The following is a 23,122-nucleotide window of genomic DNA, read 5'->3' on the forward strand; positions in this document are numbered from 1 at the left end:
AGCATATTTATCTTCCCGCTGAAAAATAACCTGAGGAAATTGCCAAGACTGAAAAGACGACTGCAAAAGAAGCTATCTCCTCCTTCTTGAGTCACAAAGTCAATGTCTTTCCATCCTTCCAGCTTGAAGAAAGAAATACCTCACCACTCCTCTAGGAGTTTGTTTCTCCTAGCTAACAGAGAATGAACAGTTACAGGCAGAACTCATACACACAGTTCTCTAAAACCATCCAGTATTTCTTTTGTGTTTCTTTTTGAAAAACATCGCTTCTGCCCATATTTTCTATGACAATTAAAGAGTGCAGGTGCTTTTCTGCGTAGCGAGGAGGGAAGGGGAAGAGATCTGCATTATCTGACAAGGTCAAGCAAAACTATGGAATTAGTGTTACAGCAGTCTTCCTAATCACACAGCTAAAAGCTCCCCCCTGTCCGTCCATTGGAATAGAGACTCCCACATGTGTCAGGGACACAAGCTCAGCTGAAAAGAGCTCTTTCCCCATCTGTATACACTAACAGAGCATTTAGTAAGATACATCCACCCAAGCACACACCATGTCTGAGTAACCAGGTGCCAACAACACACGCTGTTTGTCCAGGGATTACACCACAAACACTCTGAAGTGCAAAACGCCATGGGCCTTCCCTGCATTTTCATTAGCACCTGTTTTGCCTGAGTTTTTTCACATAAGGTAAGAAGAATTAAGAATTAGGCCTAGAAAGAAAATCCTGCTTATGTATGCTCAATAAATTATTCCATGGACAGCTAGGAGAATGAAAAATAAATACACAGTTAAGAGCCTAAACACCAAGAGACAATGGGAAGGGGAGGGATGTGCTTCAGGAAGCTCTGCATAGGACTCCTAGAGGTCCAGCAGGTCACCCCACTAACTGTGGAAATCGTTCCCCGGCTTTACACAGATGGCAAAATGCCTTCCTGCTGTTGGAACTGAACTGGCCTGAGGAGGTGCAAGACTTGCCTCGCCAGATGTAGGTGTACAAAGCCTTTGAATTCCCACTCCACAGGCCAAAGGAGAAATATCTGCATCAGATCCCACAGCACAGGTACACAAAGAAGAGATCCACAGCATAGCTAGCACAATTCCTGGTTTGAAAAACCACCAGCAAAAAGTGCCTGAAAAATACCTTCCCTGCCATACAGTGAAGGAAATTCCAGGCCACAGCTGCCAAAACAACATATAGGATTGCCACATGTGATTGCCCTAATGAATTATTTTTCCCACAATTTCTCCTGCAGCCCACAAGAAAGCTTTTGGCTTCCTAATTGTCTCGTGTAGCTTCACATCTGTGTGCATCAGTTTGTTTTGAACTGCTAACAGTTTTCTTTGGCATCCCTTCATTCCCATATTACAAGTAAATAATTCATCACCATTCCCCCTCTCCATACAAACACGATTTTACATTTCTTGTCTCCTACTCATTCTCCCCCAGGCTAAGTTTACTGAACTTAGCTCCTCCACTTACACATGTTCTTCAACACCTTTGCATCTTTATTTTTCCACGAGGTACTTTCTCTACTTCTATTACACTTTAAAGAGGACCAGAACTGCAGACAGCAGTAAACCTGTCAGCACACCCATGATTTACATAGTGGCATGATAATGATTTTTCAGTTTTATCCTCTACTCCTTTCCCAGTTATCCAAAATATTAAATGGAAGGGAGTAGGAAAAATGGGGGTGTTTAATAGCTACAAAATGTGGAACTGACATTTTCCTCATATTTTTGAGCTCCTGTCTGAGTGAAGAATCATATTCCATATATGGAATACACATATACATATAAAAGAGGAGTTTGCTCCCCACATGTACTGCATTAATGCCACTTCATCAGTGGCACAGTGCTACAAGGCTTTAGAACCAGCTCTCACTTGTACAATCTTGGACAAGCTATAAATAGCAAAAACTTGTCTTCTCAGTTTCCTCTTTCCCAGAGCGCTTATGAAAATGTCAATAGGTGCTCTTCCCCATTACCTAATGTTTGGCTCTGTTTGGACGATCCCCACTTTTGCAGTGCCAATCTGAAATTCTGTGGCTGAATTTAAAGAACTAAAAATGGAGTTGGTGAACATGGATGCCTGAAAATTATCAATATGAAGAAATTTTAAAAATTAAAAATTCTGTTCTAAGTTCATCTTCTTCCAAGTTCATCATAAAAATATACACAATTTCTCCGTATTTGTTTTCTACCTGCACAACAGGAATATTTTATCAATTCTTTAACCAAGCAATCTTGGCATTCTCTTACCAAGGGGTTAATTACTCTCCTTTTTCTGGCCAATCTATTTTTCCAGTTTTCACCTGATGACACATCTTACGAGTCTTTAAACTTTCTAGATTGCTTTATGAAAAGAAAATCTATCCATACTAAAAATTCCTAAATTCTGTTCTTTTAAATAAAAGACCCACATTTTTGAGACAAGCATATAAAGTGTACTTTTCCCTTAGTCTTAGCATCCATTTTCTTCTTTAACCATTACATAATACATTGGAAAGTTTATAGGAATCTGGTTCTGCTTGTTTTTGTTTTTCTGTCACCTATGCCACTGCTTGCCAATCCAGCACCAAAAGGAGTCAACTACCAACTTTGCTCAGTGACAACTTGCACAGAACAGCTCACCTTCACTCCTTGTAGCCTCACCACTTACAGCATTGTCTGTCATCTCAGAATATATTTACACCAGGTTACATCTGGTTGTAAGTAATTAAGTTGCTATTTAAGACTTGAACATTGATCTCAAGGATGATCATGTGTCATGATCTAAACATTCATCAATCTAATTTCAATAGCCAGGCTAAAAATGCTTCATGAGAAAAGAAAATGTCACAGAAACTGTCAGAGTTAACATGTTTTAGTGAGATGAACTTCCTCTCATTATTTTATTAATCTAATACATATTGGGTGATTATTTAAAAATATTCTAGGAGCTTCTGATCACATTTCTTTGTGCCCTCAAAATTCAGTATTAACACTATTACTACACCTGCCAAGTATTTTTTCTCCAAATCACCTGTTCAAGAGACCTGTAAACATAAAAGTTTAATGACTTTTATAGGTAATGCAAATATACTCTGCAAACTTGCTTTCATTAACAAAAAAGGACCTCTAATTAGGGAGATATCATGTTTTATCTGACTTCTCTTATTTGAGCAACATGTAAGCAATCAGTGAAGTAACAGATTAATTAATTCTCTGCATTTGAAATTACAAGTCCAAATCGAAAGTAATTATTTGAACACTGCTATAATAGTAAGCAACAGTACAAAAGTGACCACAGACCAGTGGAGAATTATTACATTTGCAAATACTTCAGTACAGTGCATTGAAGTCCGTGCAGAAGATCTGGCAGGTTGAAAAAGTGAAAAGAATCACATCTGTAGTACAGCCAAAAAATATATATACTTGGTCTTATGACTTAATTTGGAAATGCCCATAGCATGAGACCCAGATGTACAATGAGCTCAGCTGGTCAGAACACAGTTCTAATTTAGTAACATCAGGGCTGTTCAATCTCTGTATGGGCCATTCACTGAAGGGTTGGACTCTGATCCTTGTGGGTCTCCTCAAACTGAGAGTAATGTGTTCATTCATCTGTTGATTTTGCACACAAGATGACCCATGAACTGAAAACATATGTTAAAAATACAAACATGAATACCAACTACAGGTTTTGTTTCTTAGGATATTGCAAAACACCAACTAATTTTCTTCATTTTAGTGCCTAACGGTTTGTTTGATCTTATGCTTTCAGTAAGTCTCAAGTAATCAATCACCTACTTTTGCTGAAGGTAATAATGCTCATCGACAGACTGTTATGCTGGCCCTTCCTCTTAACCTAGTGGTAAAATTCCTGTAGCTGAGTCTTCTACTACTGCTTATACCTGCTTTTTTATTTTCAATTCACTGCATAGGTTTAAGGTTTTCCACACCCCTGACCTGTGACTGCAGCTTCCTTCTACCCCCACTCACATGAGTGAGTACTATTTAACACAAATCAATTTGACTTCACTTTGAACTACTGATCAAAGTACAGAATGCAGTAACTCCATTCAGTAAAGTTCCAAATATAATCCTTCCAGCACGACACACATTCTGTGAGTCTCTATAAGCACAATACGCAGGCTACTTTGCAGAGAAGCCAGAATTCTGAGAGAAAAATTACATATTTTTGTTCATTAGCAAAGCTTTCCTAACAAATCAGTGAGAGGCCTTACTCTAAAATTTGTCAAAGCAGAAACGTCTTCAACTTCTGGTTCACTCAGATTCATAAATGCCAAACAAGCAACAAATCAGGAAATCCAGTAGAAAACCTATACAGACTTTCTTTTGGGGAGAGGAGGGAGGGATCCAAGAGCTCCATTATTTATGACCATGGCAAAGACCAGCAAGGTTATTTATATCAGTGAATTCCCAATACATCTTGCTTTGCCTAAGGCCACTGACTTACTGTGATTTGCAAGCATTAGCAAACAACGCCGATATTCAAGTTCAGTGTATCCACTTCGACACAAAATGGTTGATATTGTGTGCCAGAGCCCTGGCTCAGGACTCAAGGGGCCAGTTTGTACAGCTTAATGTGCTCAGGAACATGGCTCAGCTCCCAGCAGTCTTAATTAGGCCAGGAATAAGTAAGAGACATGATGAACATCAGGGTTTAAATGTAAAGTAAAAGGGTTATTCAAAAACATCATTTCTTGAACAGCAGAGAATTGCAGAGTGTTAAAAGAACTGTTGTGACCAAAACCAGCCTTATACTTTTACATAGGACAATGACCATAATTTGCAAAGCTCCTCCTGGTTAATAAAAACAAAGAGAAAAATGGAGAGACAATGACAGTACCTGCATGGATGCATGCATCCATGTGTGTGTGCCAGGAAGCAGGGAAGGTTTTCATACTTCTTAAACAAAAAAATTCCTATACAAGCATCTGAAGAATTCAAAATTTTCAAATATTCAAAACAAAAACAATTGCTTATGAAATATTTATAAGTAGCTATCATGAGCTTACACATATAAGAAGTGTGTATTTCCAATCCAACTGTACAATCCACCCTTTGAAAATTTTTGTAATATGACTGATATTTAAAGATCTTTTATTCAACATAGTGATCTGCAAAACACATCAAATTATTGAAGTTAAATGTTCCAAATAGAATTTTGTCTCAGAAACTATACCAGCACATTTGTGTAAGAGTGAAGCCAACAGTTACTTTATTCAAGGTTGCTGACACAGACGATTTTACATAAACAAAAACAACTTTTCAAGATTAAGAAATGTACAATTGGAAAATAGTACAATCATTTACGCTTCAAAATATTCAAATGTGAAGATTATTAAGTTTCATTTTGGAGAGGTGTTAAGCAAATTCAGGACACTTTTAAGAAGTTACTTTCTATAAATTTTAAATCTAACACATCTTACTGAAAACTATGTCTATGTTTTTTAACCCAAACTATGGTAGGTATGCTTCACAAAATTCAGAAACATGTGAAACACTGGCATATGTGCCAGTTTATTGAATGTTCTGTCAACATAAGCCAGGTATTAAAGTTGAGAAACTTATGTTCTTAAATATATGGCATTGAGACTCTTTCTGATTCCCACTTCAGATCATTCTTCTCCCTAGAAACACTGAACAGGGAATTTCCATTTCCAGACTTATTTCAATCAAGCCTGCAAAAATCTCCTGCAGTTCTCGAGATTTGAGGAGAGCAGCAGCTATTGAGGCACCCCATTGCATCTGAGCAGAGAGAGAGGAGTTACTGAACCAGAAAGAAACTCCTTAAAGAATCACACAGCTCACATTACAAAAACATTAATAGCTCACATGGAAGTGACCACACAAGATCAATCTCAAATGATGCAGTTCCTCAGAAATTACCCCATTCAGCAGAATACTGGAGTAAGATACAGTAACTGATGCACTATTGTAACTTCCATAGTCACTAATGGTCTAATTTACTGATCCATTGTGTGGAAAGGGTAGAAAAGAGTGAGGAGCAGATTCAGAAAAGATTCTAATGTCACACTCATTGCTGAATTTTCCTTTAAAAATACTACAAAAGTCAGTTTGTCTTCCAAAGACTGAACAGTCTTAAAGACAGGACACTAAGGAAGTTTTACACATGAACAGGACTCAAACCAAAACAAAAGCCTGCCTTAGAAAAACCAGTCAGATTTAGATGTAGAGAAAATAAATCTTATTCTTTCTTTCCTCACATTCAACAGATGTAGATTGGTACTTTAGAATTACTTCCTTCTGCTATACGAAGAAATTTACATTTTCTTTACCAATGTTTCCTCATTAGAGCTCAGCATCAAGGATAGATTTTTTCCTTTTATTTTCCAACACCAATATAGTTTTCAAACTGACCTGTCTTCCATCCAGACTGACATTTACAAGCTGTGCTAGAAGCTGTCCTCCTCCGCTTTTCTAACCTTATTAGAGGCATAAGGAGCATATCACAGAGACAAGATTTCAAATGAACCACCTCCCCCTGAATGCCAAACCACTGACTGTTTAGACAATTAAAAAACTTAGTCTCAGCACTGTTTAAAAATCTACGTATCCTGTACCAGCATCATGTAAAGAACTTCAGCAGCCACGTGTTAACATTTGCCATACACCAGCACATCCATTCTATCTACTATAAACATAAGCAAAAACATTTATACTTTCAGAAAAAGACTTTTAAAACCATTTTATACATAGCATGAGAAATATTTTTCAACAGAGAAAATATTTCAACATGTAGAAGTGAAAAAGAGAACATTATTTTAGACTGTATGTGCAAAGGTGTAGTTTTTGTTGTGCATGACAGAAACCATTAAAACTGAGAAACTAACTGCAATATTTTTGAAAACAACACATTTTTGTAAGGGAAAAAAAGTTATAGTTTTTGGTTATAATGATTATAACTTTTAGACCAAACTGGTTTTGCTCCAAAACTTTCTGTGGAACTCTATTTAAGGAATGCAAATGCACAATTGACTTTTATTTTGACAGCTTAGTGTTTCAAAAGCAGTAGAATGATTTCTGGCTGAAACTGCTGCTCTGTTTAATTATCATCCTATAAATGATGTCAGGAACAGTATCAGACTAGAACTGGCACTAATATACTATAAATGGATATAGGCAATTAAAACATGAAGGATTTAATTTCAACTGAAACATATGGAGCACAGAAAATAATAATTAAATGTAATATGCAGTTAATCAGAAAGAATGTCTGCTCATTCTACTGGCCAGCTCTATGGTAAGATTAACACTGTTTAAAAAATCAAATAAAAAACCAGCAGAATAAACTTAAACTTTGCAAACTTTTGTCCTCTTAGAAACACCTTCCTTCCACATATTTTGAAAACAGAGTTGAGGATTTCTTCTTCTACAAAATGAAATCTGTACTCCATGACTAGTTTTCATAATACCTGAACCATCTGAGAAGCCCTAAAGAAGCAGCTTGTCAACAACTACCATCAACACAACAACTCAACCATTTTAAGTCGGACTGCCAAAACCCCAAAAAATAAAGATTCCACAATTCGATATCTTACATTTTTTTTTAGAATTAGACTAAGTGGATGTTTACAGAGTCATCCAATGCACTCTGTTAGCAGTTATGCTGCTCCACTGACTTCTGTATCTTTGACTACATAAAACCACCTTTACCCCATTTCCTTTGTGCTCCAACAAGAGGGAGCCAAACAAAATTTAGTGTGTTCTTGGTCAATCTAGTATCTGACACAAGGTCCTTACAACTGCTCCCCATCAGCAGCTTGCAGAGAACCCAGCTCAAGAACTCTTCCTCTACTCTTCATGCCTGAGCTCAGCACTGGACAAAGTAGAGACATTAATAATCTTCTGCCTCAAGCACACTCTTGCCATGCCTCACTCCAATGGACTATTTTTATTTTCAAGCTTTAGCAGAGGACTCCAGGGTTTGTGGTAGCACAGGAGTGACAAACCTGCAGCTGCATTTCACCTGCTTCACTGAACACTCAGGCCATGCCCTCCTGCAGCTGCACCCTGAGCATTGCTCTGAAGCAGATGGAGATGCAAATGGGAAATACTGCTGGAAATGGAAAAAATCCCTCCCTTCCTAAGAAGTTTCTCTATCTACACCTCACTACATACAGAACAAAAAAACATTCCTTTTGCTCAAGGTCCCAACTTTTTCAGTCCCCAGATTGCATCTTCACCTCACTTCCTGCAGAGCAGGGCCGTTTGTCCTTCTTCCCAAACCTCACAAATTTAGAAGCACGAGAGGGCAGCAGAAATTGCCAGGTAACAGGGACTGAAGCTGGAAAAAGGAGGACAATGCCTGCGTTTTTCAAAGGCTTGAGGAAGATAAGAGAGCTGCCTGACAATGTGAAGATCTGAGAGAAGGGAAGACTGCTAATACTGTCGTGAAATAGAAAAAACAGGAGATTCTTGCCTTCGCAAGTTTTTACCAGAAGACCTCTGAAAACTCTTTCCTCCCACTAGGAAAATCCTCAACCATCTTGAAACTTGGATTTGCCCTGTTGGGAAGTCTTAAATTCTCTCTTGGCCCATTTTTCTCCTCTATCAAATCACTGCCCACAGCAATTCTTATAATCAGAAATGCTACATGTACTACAGATGGGTGTCTGGAGCTCTTCAGAATCTGAAGCTACCTATTATTTTCAACTCCACTACTGACTAGCAAGGAGTTAACCATAAAAGTCAACTACTTTTCTTTAGCTGGTATATTTCTTATAGGAAATTCTGCATAAGCTATCATCTGTGGCTGAGAGGTAAATCTCAAAACTGAATTGTAATATTGACACTTTTGCCAATTCTAGAAAGTCAAATGGTTAGCTATTCCTTAAAGAAGATCATGTTAAAGGAGCATAATGATAAGTATTACATTGAGTTTCTAATGAGACACACAGGAAAGCTCAAAATGCAAAGCAGCTTTGCACAGAAAGCAAGAGACAAAGTATTGAATGTTTTCTCTGACTCTCGCCAAAAGTCCTGCTCTGAATTGATGGATGAGGTTTCCTGAGGCTAAGATGCCAAAGCCAATTAGCCATGTCAATCCACAAGAATGCCAGCTGCCAGGATCTAACTTTATTACAGTATTACTTAAAAGTGAAGACATCAGCAATGTTTAAGTTCACATGACTCCTAATTTTAAAACCTGCCTTTTTTAGATTTAGGGTGGGGGCAGTGACAATGACCTTAAGTTTCAACCTATTGAAATCCTCACTGAGTGCCATGATTACCCATAATTTAATTATGTAAAGCATTCTGTTAATCAAATTAGACTACATTATGCACTATTCAAAGGAAAGCAAGACTTCAGCTTATTTCCCTTCTCATATGAATTCTATGTAATGTTTATATTTAAAAGTAGCAATTTATTTCAATAGTGCCTGTTTCAGTTGCCAAGCTGCATATCCCACAGAACATGATATGTGTAAAGTATATAGCTTACCCATTTATGGCATCTAATTCTGAATTCCAGAATAAAATTTTTGGAAAGTGTCTTGAGTATTTGTCGACTAGAATAAAGCATGTCCAAGTCTTTGATTATTTGAAAACATCTGCATTTAATTTCTAAGCAAGGAGTTTGGAAATGTTGATCTTACAATACACTTCCCTGCACATTCACCACAATAAACTCAATCATTCCATGAAAGGGTAAAATTTTTCTTCTGTTTAAGTGCCTATGAAATAAATTTGAACATTAATGTCAAGAAACAAAAAGCATCCATTTCTTGGGAATAATGTCCATATTCCTCCAAACTTCTCAGAAAACTCTGTACACTTCAAGTAGTCTATATTAACTTTATTGCCATCTTAATTCAAAGTTTGGCTTTTTGCTTCTACTACATTTATATTGCCTTTACCACCCCAGTATACAACTGGCAATTCTTCTTGAACTATTCTGGACCTCAAGGATACTGAGAGAATGCTATACTTCTCTGCTTTTGTCTCAAAGTTAAAGAACAATTGCAAGTCTTCTGGAAGAAAAATCAAGCTTTCTTTTCTAGATTCTTATCCAAAACTGGGCATAGTTTTAATAATTTCTTGGCTGGATAGTTTTTGTTCCTGCAGACACATGCCTCTACATAGCTAGATATACAGCAAATAAGAACCATTACCAAATAAGTAAGAACTTAAAATTAATAAAAGTTTGTTCTCAACTCTCAATTTAACCCATCAAAGGAAAAAGAGACTGGAATGAGTGACCAGTATATTCTAGTTATGCAGATCTTTGACTCTGTAAATCCTGTTTCATTAGGCTTTCTTTTCTTCCTTTGAGATGTTTCTGAAAGAGAACTTCATAATGTAAGTGCCATCAAGTGTCCAAGAAGGCTATATTTTGTTACCATTTATAGAGCATTAAGGTTTGCCTACTGAAATGACATGAAAAAAACAAATCCTATTTCTCATTCCAGCACACTGTCTTCAAGTGTAAACTAACATTATTAGCTTTCTTTTATGAGATTTGACCTTTAAAGGATAAAAATCCATTGATCTTGGTTCTTGTTCCTGGGTTTCATAAGCCAGATTACTGCCACTGTCACCAAGTGCATCCGTGATGCGTGACTGTCCATGCTGTGACACCAGCCATATCCCAAGTGTCACTCTAAGAACACAGGGCTGACTCCACCTGGCTTTAAACTATGAGGCAGCACAAAGGTGAAGGCCATGTTTAACAAACAAACACTGCATGAGCTCCATCTGAGCGTGCCTTCCATGAAATGTGAAAGATGTGAGCTCTTTGTTTTCTACCTTATTTTTCCACTAAGATCCAGGCAGTAATGAAGCAGAAGCCACTGAAGATTCTCTCCTCCTAAATGCAGATGACAAAATAGGAGAAAAAAGCCATACCACAACAGGAGGCAGGATTTCCTAAGGAACATCATGTGACCTGACAGAAGAAGCAACCAAGTTTTGACAAAATCCCATGCTACAATGTGGGCCAAAACAGTTGTAAGAATGCTGCTATTAGAAGCAGGGATCCAGGACTCTCTGTTGAGCTTCAAACTTGAAATGTGTTATATTAGAACTATAGCCGCAGGGAAAACACTACCGAGTTGATTTCAATGTCTAAATTGATACCTGACAAGAATTGGTTTCTTGTTGGCACTAAAACTAAAGGCTTAACTTGTGACAGAACTACAAAAATTACCAACTACAGCAAATGGCAAGACATCACCTGAGAGAGTTTGTCCATGCAAAAGCAGAAATTCTGCCACAAGTGAGAACTTCACACTTCTTTCCAGCCAGGACTAAATTATGTCCTTTTTGCTCTTACCTCACCCAGGCAGCAATGACTCAGTGGCGGATGCTTCCCTACGAGAATCAGGACGTGCTTGAGAACACTGTCCCAAAATGGGGCTTTGCCCTCCACAAGGCTTTAAAATCCTGAGCTTTGGTTTAACAGTTTCCAAGAAGGAAAACCTTTCCCTCTGAGCTTTCCAATTTTCACAGAATCACAGAATTGTTTAGGCTGCGAAGAGCCTTAAGATTATCAGCTCTGACCATTAACCCAGAATTGCCAAGTCCCCCAGTAAAGCATGTCCCCAAGTGCCATGTACATGCCTTTTAGATCCCTCCAGGCTTGGTGACTCCACCACGTTCCTGGGCAGCCTGTTCCAGCGCTTGACAACCCTTTTGGTGAAGAAACTTTTCCTAGTATCCAGTCTAATCCAAATATCAAAGTACTTCTGCTATTCCAACAGTAACTTATAATACCACTTACTATTCTAACAAAACAAAAGTAGCTCTGTACTTAAAGCTTTTTTGTATGAAAGAAGGAACGAAGCAATGGTTTTACCTTAACTAGCACACTATCAGCTTAAAAGGTGACAATGCAAGGAATGAACAGGGAATCTGGACATCATCAGACAATAAATACATGTTTCCTGACAGCTGCTGATGTAATCAAAGCCACTGTCACCCCAGAAGAGGGGTACAGAAAACAGTGACAAAGCAATCCTGGAAGACAAGTGTCTCAAGCATTTACTTGATGCACTTTCACTTATGGAGATTACTTCTGAAATGTTAGAAAAAATTTTAAAAAACATTAATTTCTATCTGGGTAATATGCTAAAAGAATAGCTAAAGTCTTGCATCCTGGCAGACCTTTACAATGTTAGTACTAAGGATTACATGAAAGCACACAACAAAATTTTAATTATCTAAAAAGACAAAACAGGACTAGTCAAATTCATTTTACTACAACTAAGAGGTTCAAAACATTTAAAAACCTGCATTGAAAAATTTAAATCTACCTGTCCTTTGTCATTTTGGATTCCTTCCATGCTTTGACTAAGATGAAACTTACCAATGGAGAAGAAAAGGTGGTAGCTAGTCCTGTTTATGAAATGTCAGTTCAGTAAGCTCAAACAGAAAACATTTTCCTGTGCTATGATGAATAAACTGTGTAGCCAAATATAATGCTTTGCTGAAGCAAATAAGATGTGTGAATACCTGTTACTTCACAGAGTTACAAACAAAGAAGTGACAATTTTCTTTTTTTCATTTTAAAGGTTATTTTTGAATTGGTACACAATGTTTTATAGCATGTAGCAGCACTGGGTGATAATTTCTCTGAGTTGCAAGTTATATTAATGACAAATGATTGCACATTACTGTAAAAACTCCACAAAACAAAAACATCCTTCAACCTACATTATTCCTACCTCATTTAATTGTAACTGGCGCAAGGTATTTCTTGAGACATCTGTAACAACTCAGATACATCAGCAATTTTGTACAAGCATATCAAATGCAGAAAGCATTTGATAAGCTGGTAAGAAAAATCACTTTGGAATGCTCAGTGTTAGAGCATTTCTTGCATGCAAGTACCTTCCTTTACAATACCACCAGTTTGCCTTTAGCAAAAAGTTAAAACTACAGGATCAGCAAAATCACAGATTAAAAGTGGTGGTTGTTGTTTATTCTCTTGCTACAGCAAGGCTCATTCCTCTTTCTTTCATCCATCCACCTATCACCCTCAAAAGGCATGAAACAATTACAAATTTATTGCATATGAAAAGTTACATTGGAGGGCTCTTGGCCTCAAACATTTGAACCATGTCCTATATTGTGCCATATCTCTGTCAAGCTTGGTACCTACTTGGCTCTCTGTGTGTGCCAGATAGCTAAAATTAGCCTAATAGCGTTGAGGTTTTCTAAAGTATTACACAGTATGAAAATTTTGTGATATTTTGAATCACTATGACTTTCACCCTGTAAAAAAACCATACAAATATCTGGAATTAAAGTTGACTGAAGAGCAATGGATACTCATTTCTCCATTACATCCTGAGAGATTTATTTTTGAGTCCGTGTTTCAGCATTTTTGCATGCTCCTAGACCAAACAGTTCAAGCTTTAAGAGTGCAACTTATATGCAACCTTCACACTTGACTAGTGGGAATAAACAATGATACAGCCAAAATGAACCCAGATTTAGCCATTTTATGCAATTGAAAAACAAGTCAACTGTGAAACTGCTTGGACTACTTTAAAACAGAAAAAAACTCTGCTCAGCTGTGTTACTTTATCATATACAGAAGCAGAGCATTACCCACTGGAATGCTACTGATCAACTCATTCCATACTTGTCTAAATAGTATCTCTTCCTCTGTGTATGAGGATCTGAGCACAGTATTTCATAAACAGCAGATGCACCGATGACCCAACATCAGCACAGGAATAAATTAGATTCAGCATCCTCTGATTTCTCTATAAACTCTGTCTAGATGCAATTGCTGACAATTTCCCCCTTCCATTTCCAGGACACCAACAATATCATCTCTCTGTCTCTCTCTTTCTGGTCTCTTCTTAAAATTTTCTTAATATTAATTAATTAATTAATCCAATCCTTTTGTGGCAAACTCATCATTTTTTTATCACCTGCTCTCTACTTTAACTAGAATAAATTCTACATTTTCTCATTTTTTCCACTTGTTTTACCTCTAACACTCCCATACACCAACTCCTGTTATATCAGTCCAGCTCCATGTCTCTTGCCTCAATACATTTTTGGGTTTTACTTGTAGATTGTGCTTCTCTACTTCCTTTCTTCATATCTTTCTTATCTTACTTTTACACTTCACAGCTTTCCACTCAGTAATGTTTTTAATGTTTTCTATATGGCTGGGACATGCCCCTACACTTCTTCCTCCCATCACTCTCAAGAAACAGCCCTCAACAGCACCACTCTGCCTCTTGCATCCTGCTTCTTCACCTTGTGCTAAAGCTTTATATCATTTAATCTGTGACCCTCAAGAGCCTCTTATTAACATTTCCAATTCTGTAAGCAGCCCACCATACACCAGAAGTCCTAATAGAGAATGAAAAAAGACTTTGATGTAGTGATGCACAGTTTGAATTTCAAACATAGCAGGCAGTTCAGCACATGCTAGGATAACTGCCTCCTCTCTGGTGTAGCATATCAATGACAACAGCAATTTTTCTCAAGTTTTGTTTCTCAAAGAAGCTTGATATCAAGTCAGTCCTAGTTCAGATTAGTCTCTTCCTATCCTGCATTTCGAAGGCAGTCTTTGTTTGTTTTATTTTCAACACTAAAAAAGCCAAACCCTAACCCAAAGACACAGTTTCTTCAATGTAAAAGTAATAATTCAACTGTTGAGCTGTTCACAACAAAGTATGCCCCAAGTGTCTGGAAACATAAGAGCTATAGGTCGTCTTCATGGACAGTCATTAATATCATCTACTGTTCCAGATAAAAATAACTGAAAGATTACATTTCACTTTCCACCTTTTGCTGGAATCTTGGGGTTCCCTTTGATCTCAAATTATCCATGAAGGATCATCTTATATGTTCACTATCAATGCATCTCTTATGATCCTAGAAATTTTGTGACTTTAATACATGCAATCCAAAATAGAATTTGAAAGCTCCATAGCTCTGTGTGTCCACAGCACTGATTACCACTACTCTGTTCTGGGCTATTACAGAAACGTTAGGTCTCAAATCCACATGTTAAGCAATGTTAGGACTTAGGTGTACTAATTTAGTTCTAAAAACTCCAAATGACTTCCAGTGAGAAGTTAAGAAGTTGATTTTAGACTCTGCACATTAAAATTAAAGCTACAAATGCTTCAGTCCCATGGTTATTTCTAATTCCTATCTCAAAAAAACACAAAAAAGAAAATCCAAATTCTACAGTACATTCTTATATAGCTTCAATTTAGCAGCAAGCTAGTCTGAAAAAAACACTTTTATTCTATTTTTCCATAGAGCATATATAGCTGAAACATCTTATTTTTAATCTGTCATGTTAACATGTAAGCAGCGAGGAAATGCAGCTAGGGAGTTCAGGTTCACATAAATCTACAATCACTAACTTATTTAAAATGAACCAGGACACTCATGTTTCTATTCACAAGTTTCTAGTAGCTCCAGATTAAAAAAACAATAAAAACGTCACATTTAGAACAAGAGTCCTAAGACCCCACTGCCTTTCATGTTCTATTGAATTTAACTCACTGAAATGAAAAACAGCAACCCATGCACAAAGATTTAACACACCTTTCCACTATGTAAATTCATCTCCAAGGACAAATTGTCACATACTGCCAACTGGACAACAGGACTTAAATTTTCTGATTTAAAAGCCCTAATCTGGCTATAAAAAGTCAGTGCAGCAACAGTCATGATAATCACTTATAATAACCAACAGTAATTACAGTTACCTCCTGCCTATCTGGGCAAAGGCACACATGAAGAATCACAAAAAAAAAGCTTTAGTTATTATTGCTCAGGCTGCAAAACCCAGTATAGCAAAACATGAAACAAAACAAAGGAATACATTTAGTTCCCTTAACATCTTAACAGGTCCTGACACGAGTTTTACAGAATGCAAGAAATGCAGGCTAATTTCACAATCTATCTGCCATCACTAATGATTAAAATGTGACAGCTTTCAAAATGGGACATGCTGCAATCTAAAGCTAACAGACATAAATCTTTTAAAGGCTTAGTAACTTTATAAGTGAATCCTATAAAAGTATATAAAGTTCTAGGCCAAAGATAAGCAACACAAACAGGGAAACATTTACTGTGATTACAGGGCTTGCTAACAAGGTGTCACACGATCACAAGTTTACAGAGCAAACTCTGGCAGCTCTGGCTTCACCAAAGATTTGTGACTAAAATAAGCCCTTGTGCTGAAGAGAATATCCATGCCAAATGGTATCCATAAAATGTAACTCCATAGCTTGACTTTTCCCTTACAGCTCTGTCCAATACCAGGTGATCTGTGTGGTCCTTCATCCTTAGAGCCATGAACACAATGACAGCTTCCTCAGAATCTTGATACTCAGAGGTGCTGCTATTTAAGCACACCTATTACTCCCTTCTCTTGGAAAGTCTATTCCAAAGGAGTGATAGTATGTTCAACTAAATACCACCATCCTTATAAGCTCTGTTCCCTGAATGAGGAGTTTCTACACAGCGCCCTTCTGAATTCAAGGAAAACTTCCAAGGTTAAGATTTCATTGCAGGAGTTAAACCTTGTTCCCATGCACTACTGGAACTCTGAACAGCTAAGTAATTGAACTTCAAAAGGAGAATTTGTCACCTTTTTAAATTCGGTTAAAAAACTTCATAAAGAAAAGGAATCCTAAAGGACAGAGTATGAGTCATACAAATCAGGAAGCTATAAAATTTACAATGGTACTTCAACAATAATAAAGTGAAAAGCGAAAATTAATTTCTTCTCTTCTTAATTCTGTAAGTTTCCCTCATGAGTCTGTCTGTAAAGACAGAGTCTATGAATACAGAACAACTCAAGAAACAATTTCTGCCTGAAAGAAATTGTTAAGCACCAGAGTTTGAGAGAGAACTATATAATGGGTTTGGTAAATGCAAAAAGGGACTTTCCAGGATATTTACCTGCTAACACATGTCATGATATCAGCTCCTTCCAAAAGCTCTGCCCCCACAAAATACTCAGAATTACAAGTCATCAACAATGATTGTACAAGGCCAGAAGAGAACCTATTAATTTTATCACCCTAATCTGTACTATGATACATTGCCTTTGTCTCACCCCTTTTAGTCATTAATCTTACCATCACCATCAGAGTTCAACTCAGACACAGCTCTACTGAGGCCCCAGCAAACTCTCTCAGTAGTCTGAACACAATTCTCATTTTCTTTTTTTGTGTTTCTGTGACTATTTATGCAACTCAAACTGTACAAAAACCTGATGTAATTCCTTTGGCAAAGTAAGATCTTTCCTAAAGGAGTACGATCAAGTAACAGAAGCATTTTATATTTGGAAAAAGTTAATGCACAAAGCATCATTTAGATAAATGCTATTTATTTGGAGAGTAAAACAAATATTACTCAAGATTTAAATTGATACAATCATGTGTTAAAAATGTTTGCAAGCACAACTGACACAAGTTACGAAATTATTAATGGCAAAACTGAAGTATATGGTATTGGATTTCTCATCTGCAAAATAATGATCATTTAAGTACCAGATGCCATTCTATCATGGAAGAGAAATACAAAATTACCATCTTCTTGGGGCTACAATACACAAAACTTTGAGCATAATACAATGAACTACATTTCAGCCTCTGCTTTACAGCTACTTCTGAAAGACCTCTGATTGCAATTTGCTTTTAAGGGAGTTTATCTAATTATGCATAATTCTTAAAGAAAAATCCTGCAACAATTTAAAAAATGCAATGAATCTCAGCGTCTATCAACTTTAAACAAGACATTTCCTGTGGATCTTACATGTTTTTATTCTTTATTGAAATAAAGGACTACTTACTTGATTAGCCATGTATATTGTGAGAAGACCTCTCCTATAAACAGAAAAGATAAAATAAGCGGATGAAACAAATATTTTTTTAGACTGAAGAAAAACACTTTAATCATTAAGAATATTTTATTAAAAAAGAGGATGTTAAAAACAGGTTATTGATGGAGGATGAATCATTACCACCTTATAGAAAAATAAGTGCAAACATAAAAATAGCATCTTGATAGCACAGTATCCAAAGCAGTTAGGAATTACAGGAACCAAGTTATATATAGCAACTGGCTACTGCTCATGAGTCCTGAGGCTGTCAGAAGGAGCAAGGCACCTTGAATTACACACAGCACTTATCACAGCTTAAGCCTACACATGAGCCAGTAACATAAGCATGTAAACAATGACCTAAGCCTAAGTTAAATTGTGAATTTGCAGCAAAATGCTTAAGTGTTAACTTCTGTTTTGTAATTGGTGCTATGCAACTCCAGGCACCTTAGCCCTTCTGCCTACAATATCAGGAAATGTTTTCTACTGAGACTGATGCACAAATCTTGGCTCAAGCCACTTCAAAGTCACAGTGCCAACAGTCCCCTGGAACAGTGACCACTATCTTCTCTTCTAATCTTTATCTACTTTTTTTTCACTCCTATTTTTTAGTCTGTGTCAGCCTACAGCTCACACTGTTCTTTAGGAAAAGTATAAACTTGGGCTCAAGCTCACATTTTTGTTGATTCTATTGCAGCACAAGATGAAAACTGAACTTGACTACATAGATGTGAGCTACTCCAGCAACCGACTACACTGTAGGGTCCAGATGAAATTAAAATTATTTCCTATACATCAGTCACAAGCCACCATCACACTTGAGAAAGTGGAAGACATTACCATTGGAGATATCCTTTGCCTTGAATTATCCCTCCTCTTCTGTAAAGATTTCATTAGAAACTGGGCAAAGTCTGGAACACGCAGTTTCAGTATTCCTACTGGACTGGTGTTCTTATCTTCTTGAATTTACCACCAGCCTTGTAGTATTTGGGATTTTTCTCACTGACTCCACTGGTCTTACACAAAAAAACCTGAAAATTTTTGTGAAGGCACCACACGTTCAACTATTAAAGTTTCTCAATATGGAATTTAGTTTATAACCTGAGTCCATATTTGTCTTCATGTCATTTAGGATTTTTTTTATAATATTGCTACTACAGAAGGTAATATAGAACTGAAGGTTTAACCCAGACTTGTATGTTCCATTGTCATGACATTTTAAATTTCTAAGCATTCATAGAGTGATTAAGAGAGACATGTGTTAACAGAACATATCTTGCTATCAGTTCAGTTGAAGGTGAACAAAACCAAAGCACAGAGAGCAGGAAATAAATCTGTGTTGCACACTTCCCAAGCTTGATTCATCCAAAAGGTTTACTCAGTATTTACTAACCCCCATGTTTACATCTCTGTAACCTTGTCAAACTCCACATCCAGATCAAGATTTTTCACAGCAGCCATCTAAGCTACAAGGAAGCTACATTCCACTTAAAAGTTTTACTGCTTCCACATCACAATGAAGTTGTGGAAAGCAATAACACAGCATACCGACTTCCACAAATTGCTCTCTACTCACAGAGAAGATTCAAATTTGGAGTAAGTACAAAACTTTAACTAGCAAAATCAGTTGGTTTCATGGTAGTTTTTTTTTTTTTTTTTTTAAAGCAGAATTACAAATCTGCTCTCTGTATACCTTCTCTACCCAGTACCTCCCTGTACCAGATACTAGAAACAAGATTCTAGCATGAAAGCCTAAGGAAAAAAAGCCTGAATATGAAGAGTTGATGGGAATGAGGCATACAAGAAAAAAAGAAGACAAAAGGTAGGGAATATGGTCAATGAGTATTTAAGGAAAATAGCCGCCATAACTTGCAATAAAGCATCAAAAAACTGTATGACATTTCTGAACAGGAAGGGGTAAAAATTCACCTGATGCAATAGATAAATTCAACTCTCAGGCTGATCTGCAAACATTCACCTAGTCTTTCAGTTCACTAGCTCAAGTGATAAAACAATATTGGTGCCCCAATCCTCCTGAGTAGTGAACTACCAGATAATACACAGTTCTGTGTACTGTAAAATTTATTTTAATTTGCTCTCAAGAAAAAATACTGGATATTTCATGGTTCCTAGATTTTCTTTTTACCCCTGAAATAGCATTAAAAATTTATGATAAACATCCAAACACTCAGCCGTTTGGAAACACAGAGATAAACCTATCCATAAGAGCTAACCTGGTAACTCAATCCACTTTGAGTATTCTGGAAAATGTCAGAACATCAAAAACATCCTGCAGTAACACGCCTGTGAGAAGACTCAACCAGCAACTGAGCGACAGACGCAGCTTTCAGAGTACACTCTGTATTCACAGTTGTAGATTCTACAGTGGGCACGAAGCAGGATGATCATTGTTATGTGCACATAACTATGAGTGAATTCTCCCCTGCAATCTCTCTGTCATGCAGGCAGGGCTTTTTAGCCTCCCACTGAAATTTATTTAGTCTTTTTTAAAACACTAACAAACTAAGAACTAAATGAGTTTTAGTTTCTATTGTAGTCCCTTTGGGGGTAAAATGCAACGCACCAACCACAAAGACAAAGAAAGGAAAAGGGGCTAGAGAAGAGGAAGGAAAGAACTCAGAAGCTGCAGCGCAGCTGCAGCAAGGTCAATGTGAGAAGTAGGTGGCTGGGAGGAGACGAAATGCGCAGACAATAAATTTGTGCAAGGAAGTCACTTCCGGAACTGAAAACACAGCAAGTTGTTACATGACGTCATCTCCAATTGCCTGCAACAAGCCCGGCTGTGAGGCCCAGGCAACTCCAAGCAGAAAGAGTTTTCTTTCTCCAAATTAATTCTGTGACTGTTTTAAAAATAAATAGCCCCATGTTTCCATGGAAAAGGGAAAAAAAGGGGAGGGGGAAAGGGCATTCTTCCTGGCCCTGTGCAAATGTGATCCAACAAGCCTAACCCAAACCTGAACTCTGCTATTAAAAAGCAGTTGGAAGCTCAGAAAATGCTGCACTATTTTGTAGCAATGACAGCTGACAGAAAACAGGACAGAAAGATGGAGGTAGGCCAAGTAAAAGGGTCACTGGTACAACCCAAGGACTGTACTAAAACTGCAGCTGGTAAACAGGGGGAGAATATAATTGGGAAATGGTATTAGGAGAGCAGGAAATTATTAAACAATAAAAATAATTAGTCAGCCATGTCTAACCACATGCTTTGGGGGGGTTTAAAGATACAAATAAACAGCTTACATGTCACTGCTAAAGTCCATGAACCAGTGCTGAATGCTAATCTTGGCAACACCAACTCCAGCAGGTGGCTACAGCAGTGTCAGTCTGGCAAGGTCACTATGGGAAAGCCCGACCAGACACATAAATCCCTACTGCCTGCTCTTCCTCCTTGGGTTCTGTCTTACGCCATTTTCTCCAAAGCCTGCTCCATAAATATCTTCATTGTGGCTTCCCACTGACTCCCAGTCATCTCTCCAGTTGACAGTCTCTCCCATACCCAGCTCTGTTTCTAATGACACCTGTGATCTTTAACTCAGGAAGGAAAAACATGAGCTAGGGGTAACCTTAAATTCATGAGCAGTAGACCAAGGTCCACCCTACCAGTTTCTTGTACTAAATTAAAGAACCAAAAAAATACTTTGCTGAAAAAGTGTTAACAATACCAGTCTCTTTCACCTGAAAATGGAGGCTTGCATGAAAGTAATGTTTTATTTGCTCTTAAATTCAAGTCTCAGAGAAGTAGTGTTTAGTATACTTTTCACTTTGGTGAAAAGTACTTTGTTTTTTCTCCTTTTTCTTCTCAATTCACACTTTTAAATGAATTTTCTAACATGTTTGATAGAGAACTGAGTAGGCAAATTTTCAGAGTTTAGTTATCCAATACAGGTCACATTATCTACAGTTGAATAATTCCAATCTTGCAGATTCCACATTTAATGGTTAAATTACAAAAGACCACAGGCTTCTAGAAGATAATTCTCTTGTTCATTTACACTTTCCCCAAAGAAAAGTTTAACTCGATAAAATTTGCTTTTTGGACAACTTGGGAACATTCAGACCAAATTATAACAGCAATAGCTCTTAAACTATGGCCTATAAACCTCAACAGAGAACCACATATTTTTGTTATTGCACTGCCCAGAGGAAAGAGTCTAAAATAACTGCTAAAAACCCCAAAAAGCTACAGGATAAAAATAGCAAGGAAACCTAGCAGTGTACTGGGCTGTATTACCAGAAGTTTAGGTAGGAGGTCAAGGGAAATGATTAATCCCATTTACTTGGCACTCGCTGCACCAGACCCCATGCCTGGCTGTGGCCCCCAACACAAGCAGGCACTGATCAGCTGGCATGGGGGACCAGCAGTAGGGCTGGGCACACTCCCACCTGACCCAAGGAAGACAGGAGAGCACTGGAACAGGCACTTCGAGGTTTGCAAGGCTGACCAGACAAATCCCCAGGCAAGCTGGATTGAATTCAGTGCCAGCCCTGCTCCAAGCAGGAAGCTGCACTAGCTGAATTCCCAAGACTTACCTGAACAACTCTATTATTCTACAGAAAAAGGTGGAAAGCAACTTCAAAATATCACCAATAATTGTTTTCACAGATTATAAAATCAGAAGAGATTACAGTGATAAACAATCTGTTTTCCTAATGAATACAAAACACAAACTCTTATTTGATGAATTAGCCATTTACTTAAAAAGATCAAATTTGTCTTTTAAGTATTTCCAATCACCACAATCACTGATACATTATTTTATGGGTACTTATCTTTACAATTTGCACCCTAAGACAAGAATTAGTCTGGCCTCTGAAAAGTTACACCTTGACCTCCCCTCTAACACTACCCCCTCCAACCAAGTCCCCTTCAATACCATCTCTTAAACAAGAACTGAACTCCTTCAGTTTTTCCATGCTGTTCATTAAGTTTTTAATCATACTTAGAGCTCTTTGCTAAAACTGTCCCAAATTTCTCAAAATTTACCTTCAGGACTTCAAATAAAAATATAGGAAATATAAACCAGATTAAAGTTCTCCTATCTTTTGTTTAACAAAAAGTCTTTTAGAGTCAAAGAAATCATTGGGTGCTGCTCTCAGGCTTTGCATTTGCTGGTGAGCAAGGTATTTAAATCGTCTTGTAAGTCCTGTAAACTCTGGAAAACTTATTTGATTGAGGCCAAAGTCCAATTTCCCTTACACGTGAGTAAAAAATTCTATTTGTGCCAACAGAAGCAGCAACTGTCCAAATCTGCATG

The 23,122-nt window shown here is 37.4% G+C and overlaps 1 protein-coding gene across 1 annotated transcript in view; it reads right to left on the reverse strand.

Moving 5' to 3' along the window:
* TMEM135 (transmembrane protein 135) overlaps positions 1-23,122 on the reverse strand; it is a 156,559-nt gene that overhangs the window by 102,996 nt on the left and 30,441 nt on the right. Inside the window, exon 4 of the mRNA XM_054269751.1 lies at positions 17,817-17,850. Coding sequence (XP_054125726.1) covers positions 17,817-17,850 — 34 coding nt within the window. The remainder of the gene's footprint in view (positions 1-17,816; positions 17,851-23,122) is intronic.

This window comes from Melozone crissalis, unplaced genomic scaffold (genome assembly GCF_028551555.1).
Source record: "Melozone crissalis strain CALT ecotype California unplaced genomic scaffold, PUWL_Pcris_2 ptg000008l_1, whole genome shotgun sequence".
Lineage (NCBI taxonomy): Eukaryota > Metazoa > Chordata > Aves > Passeriformes > Passerellidae > Melozone > Melozone crissalis.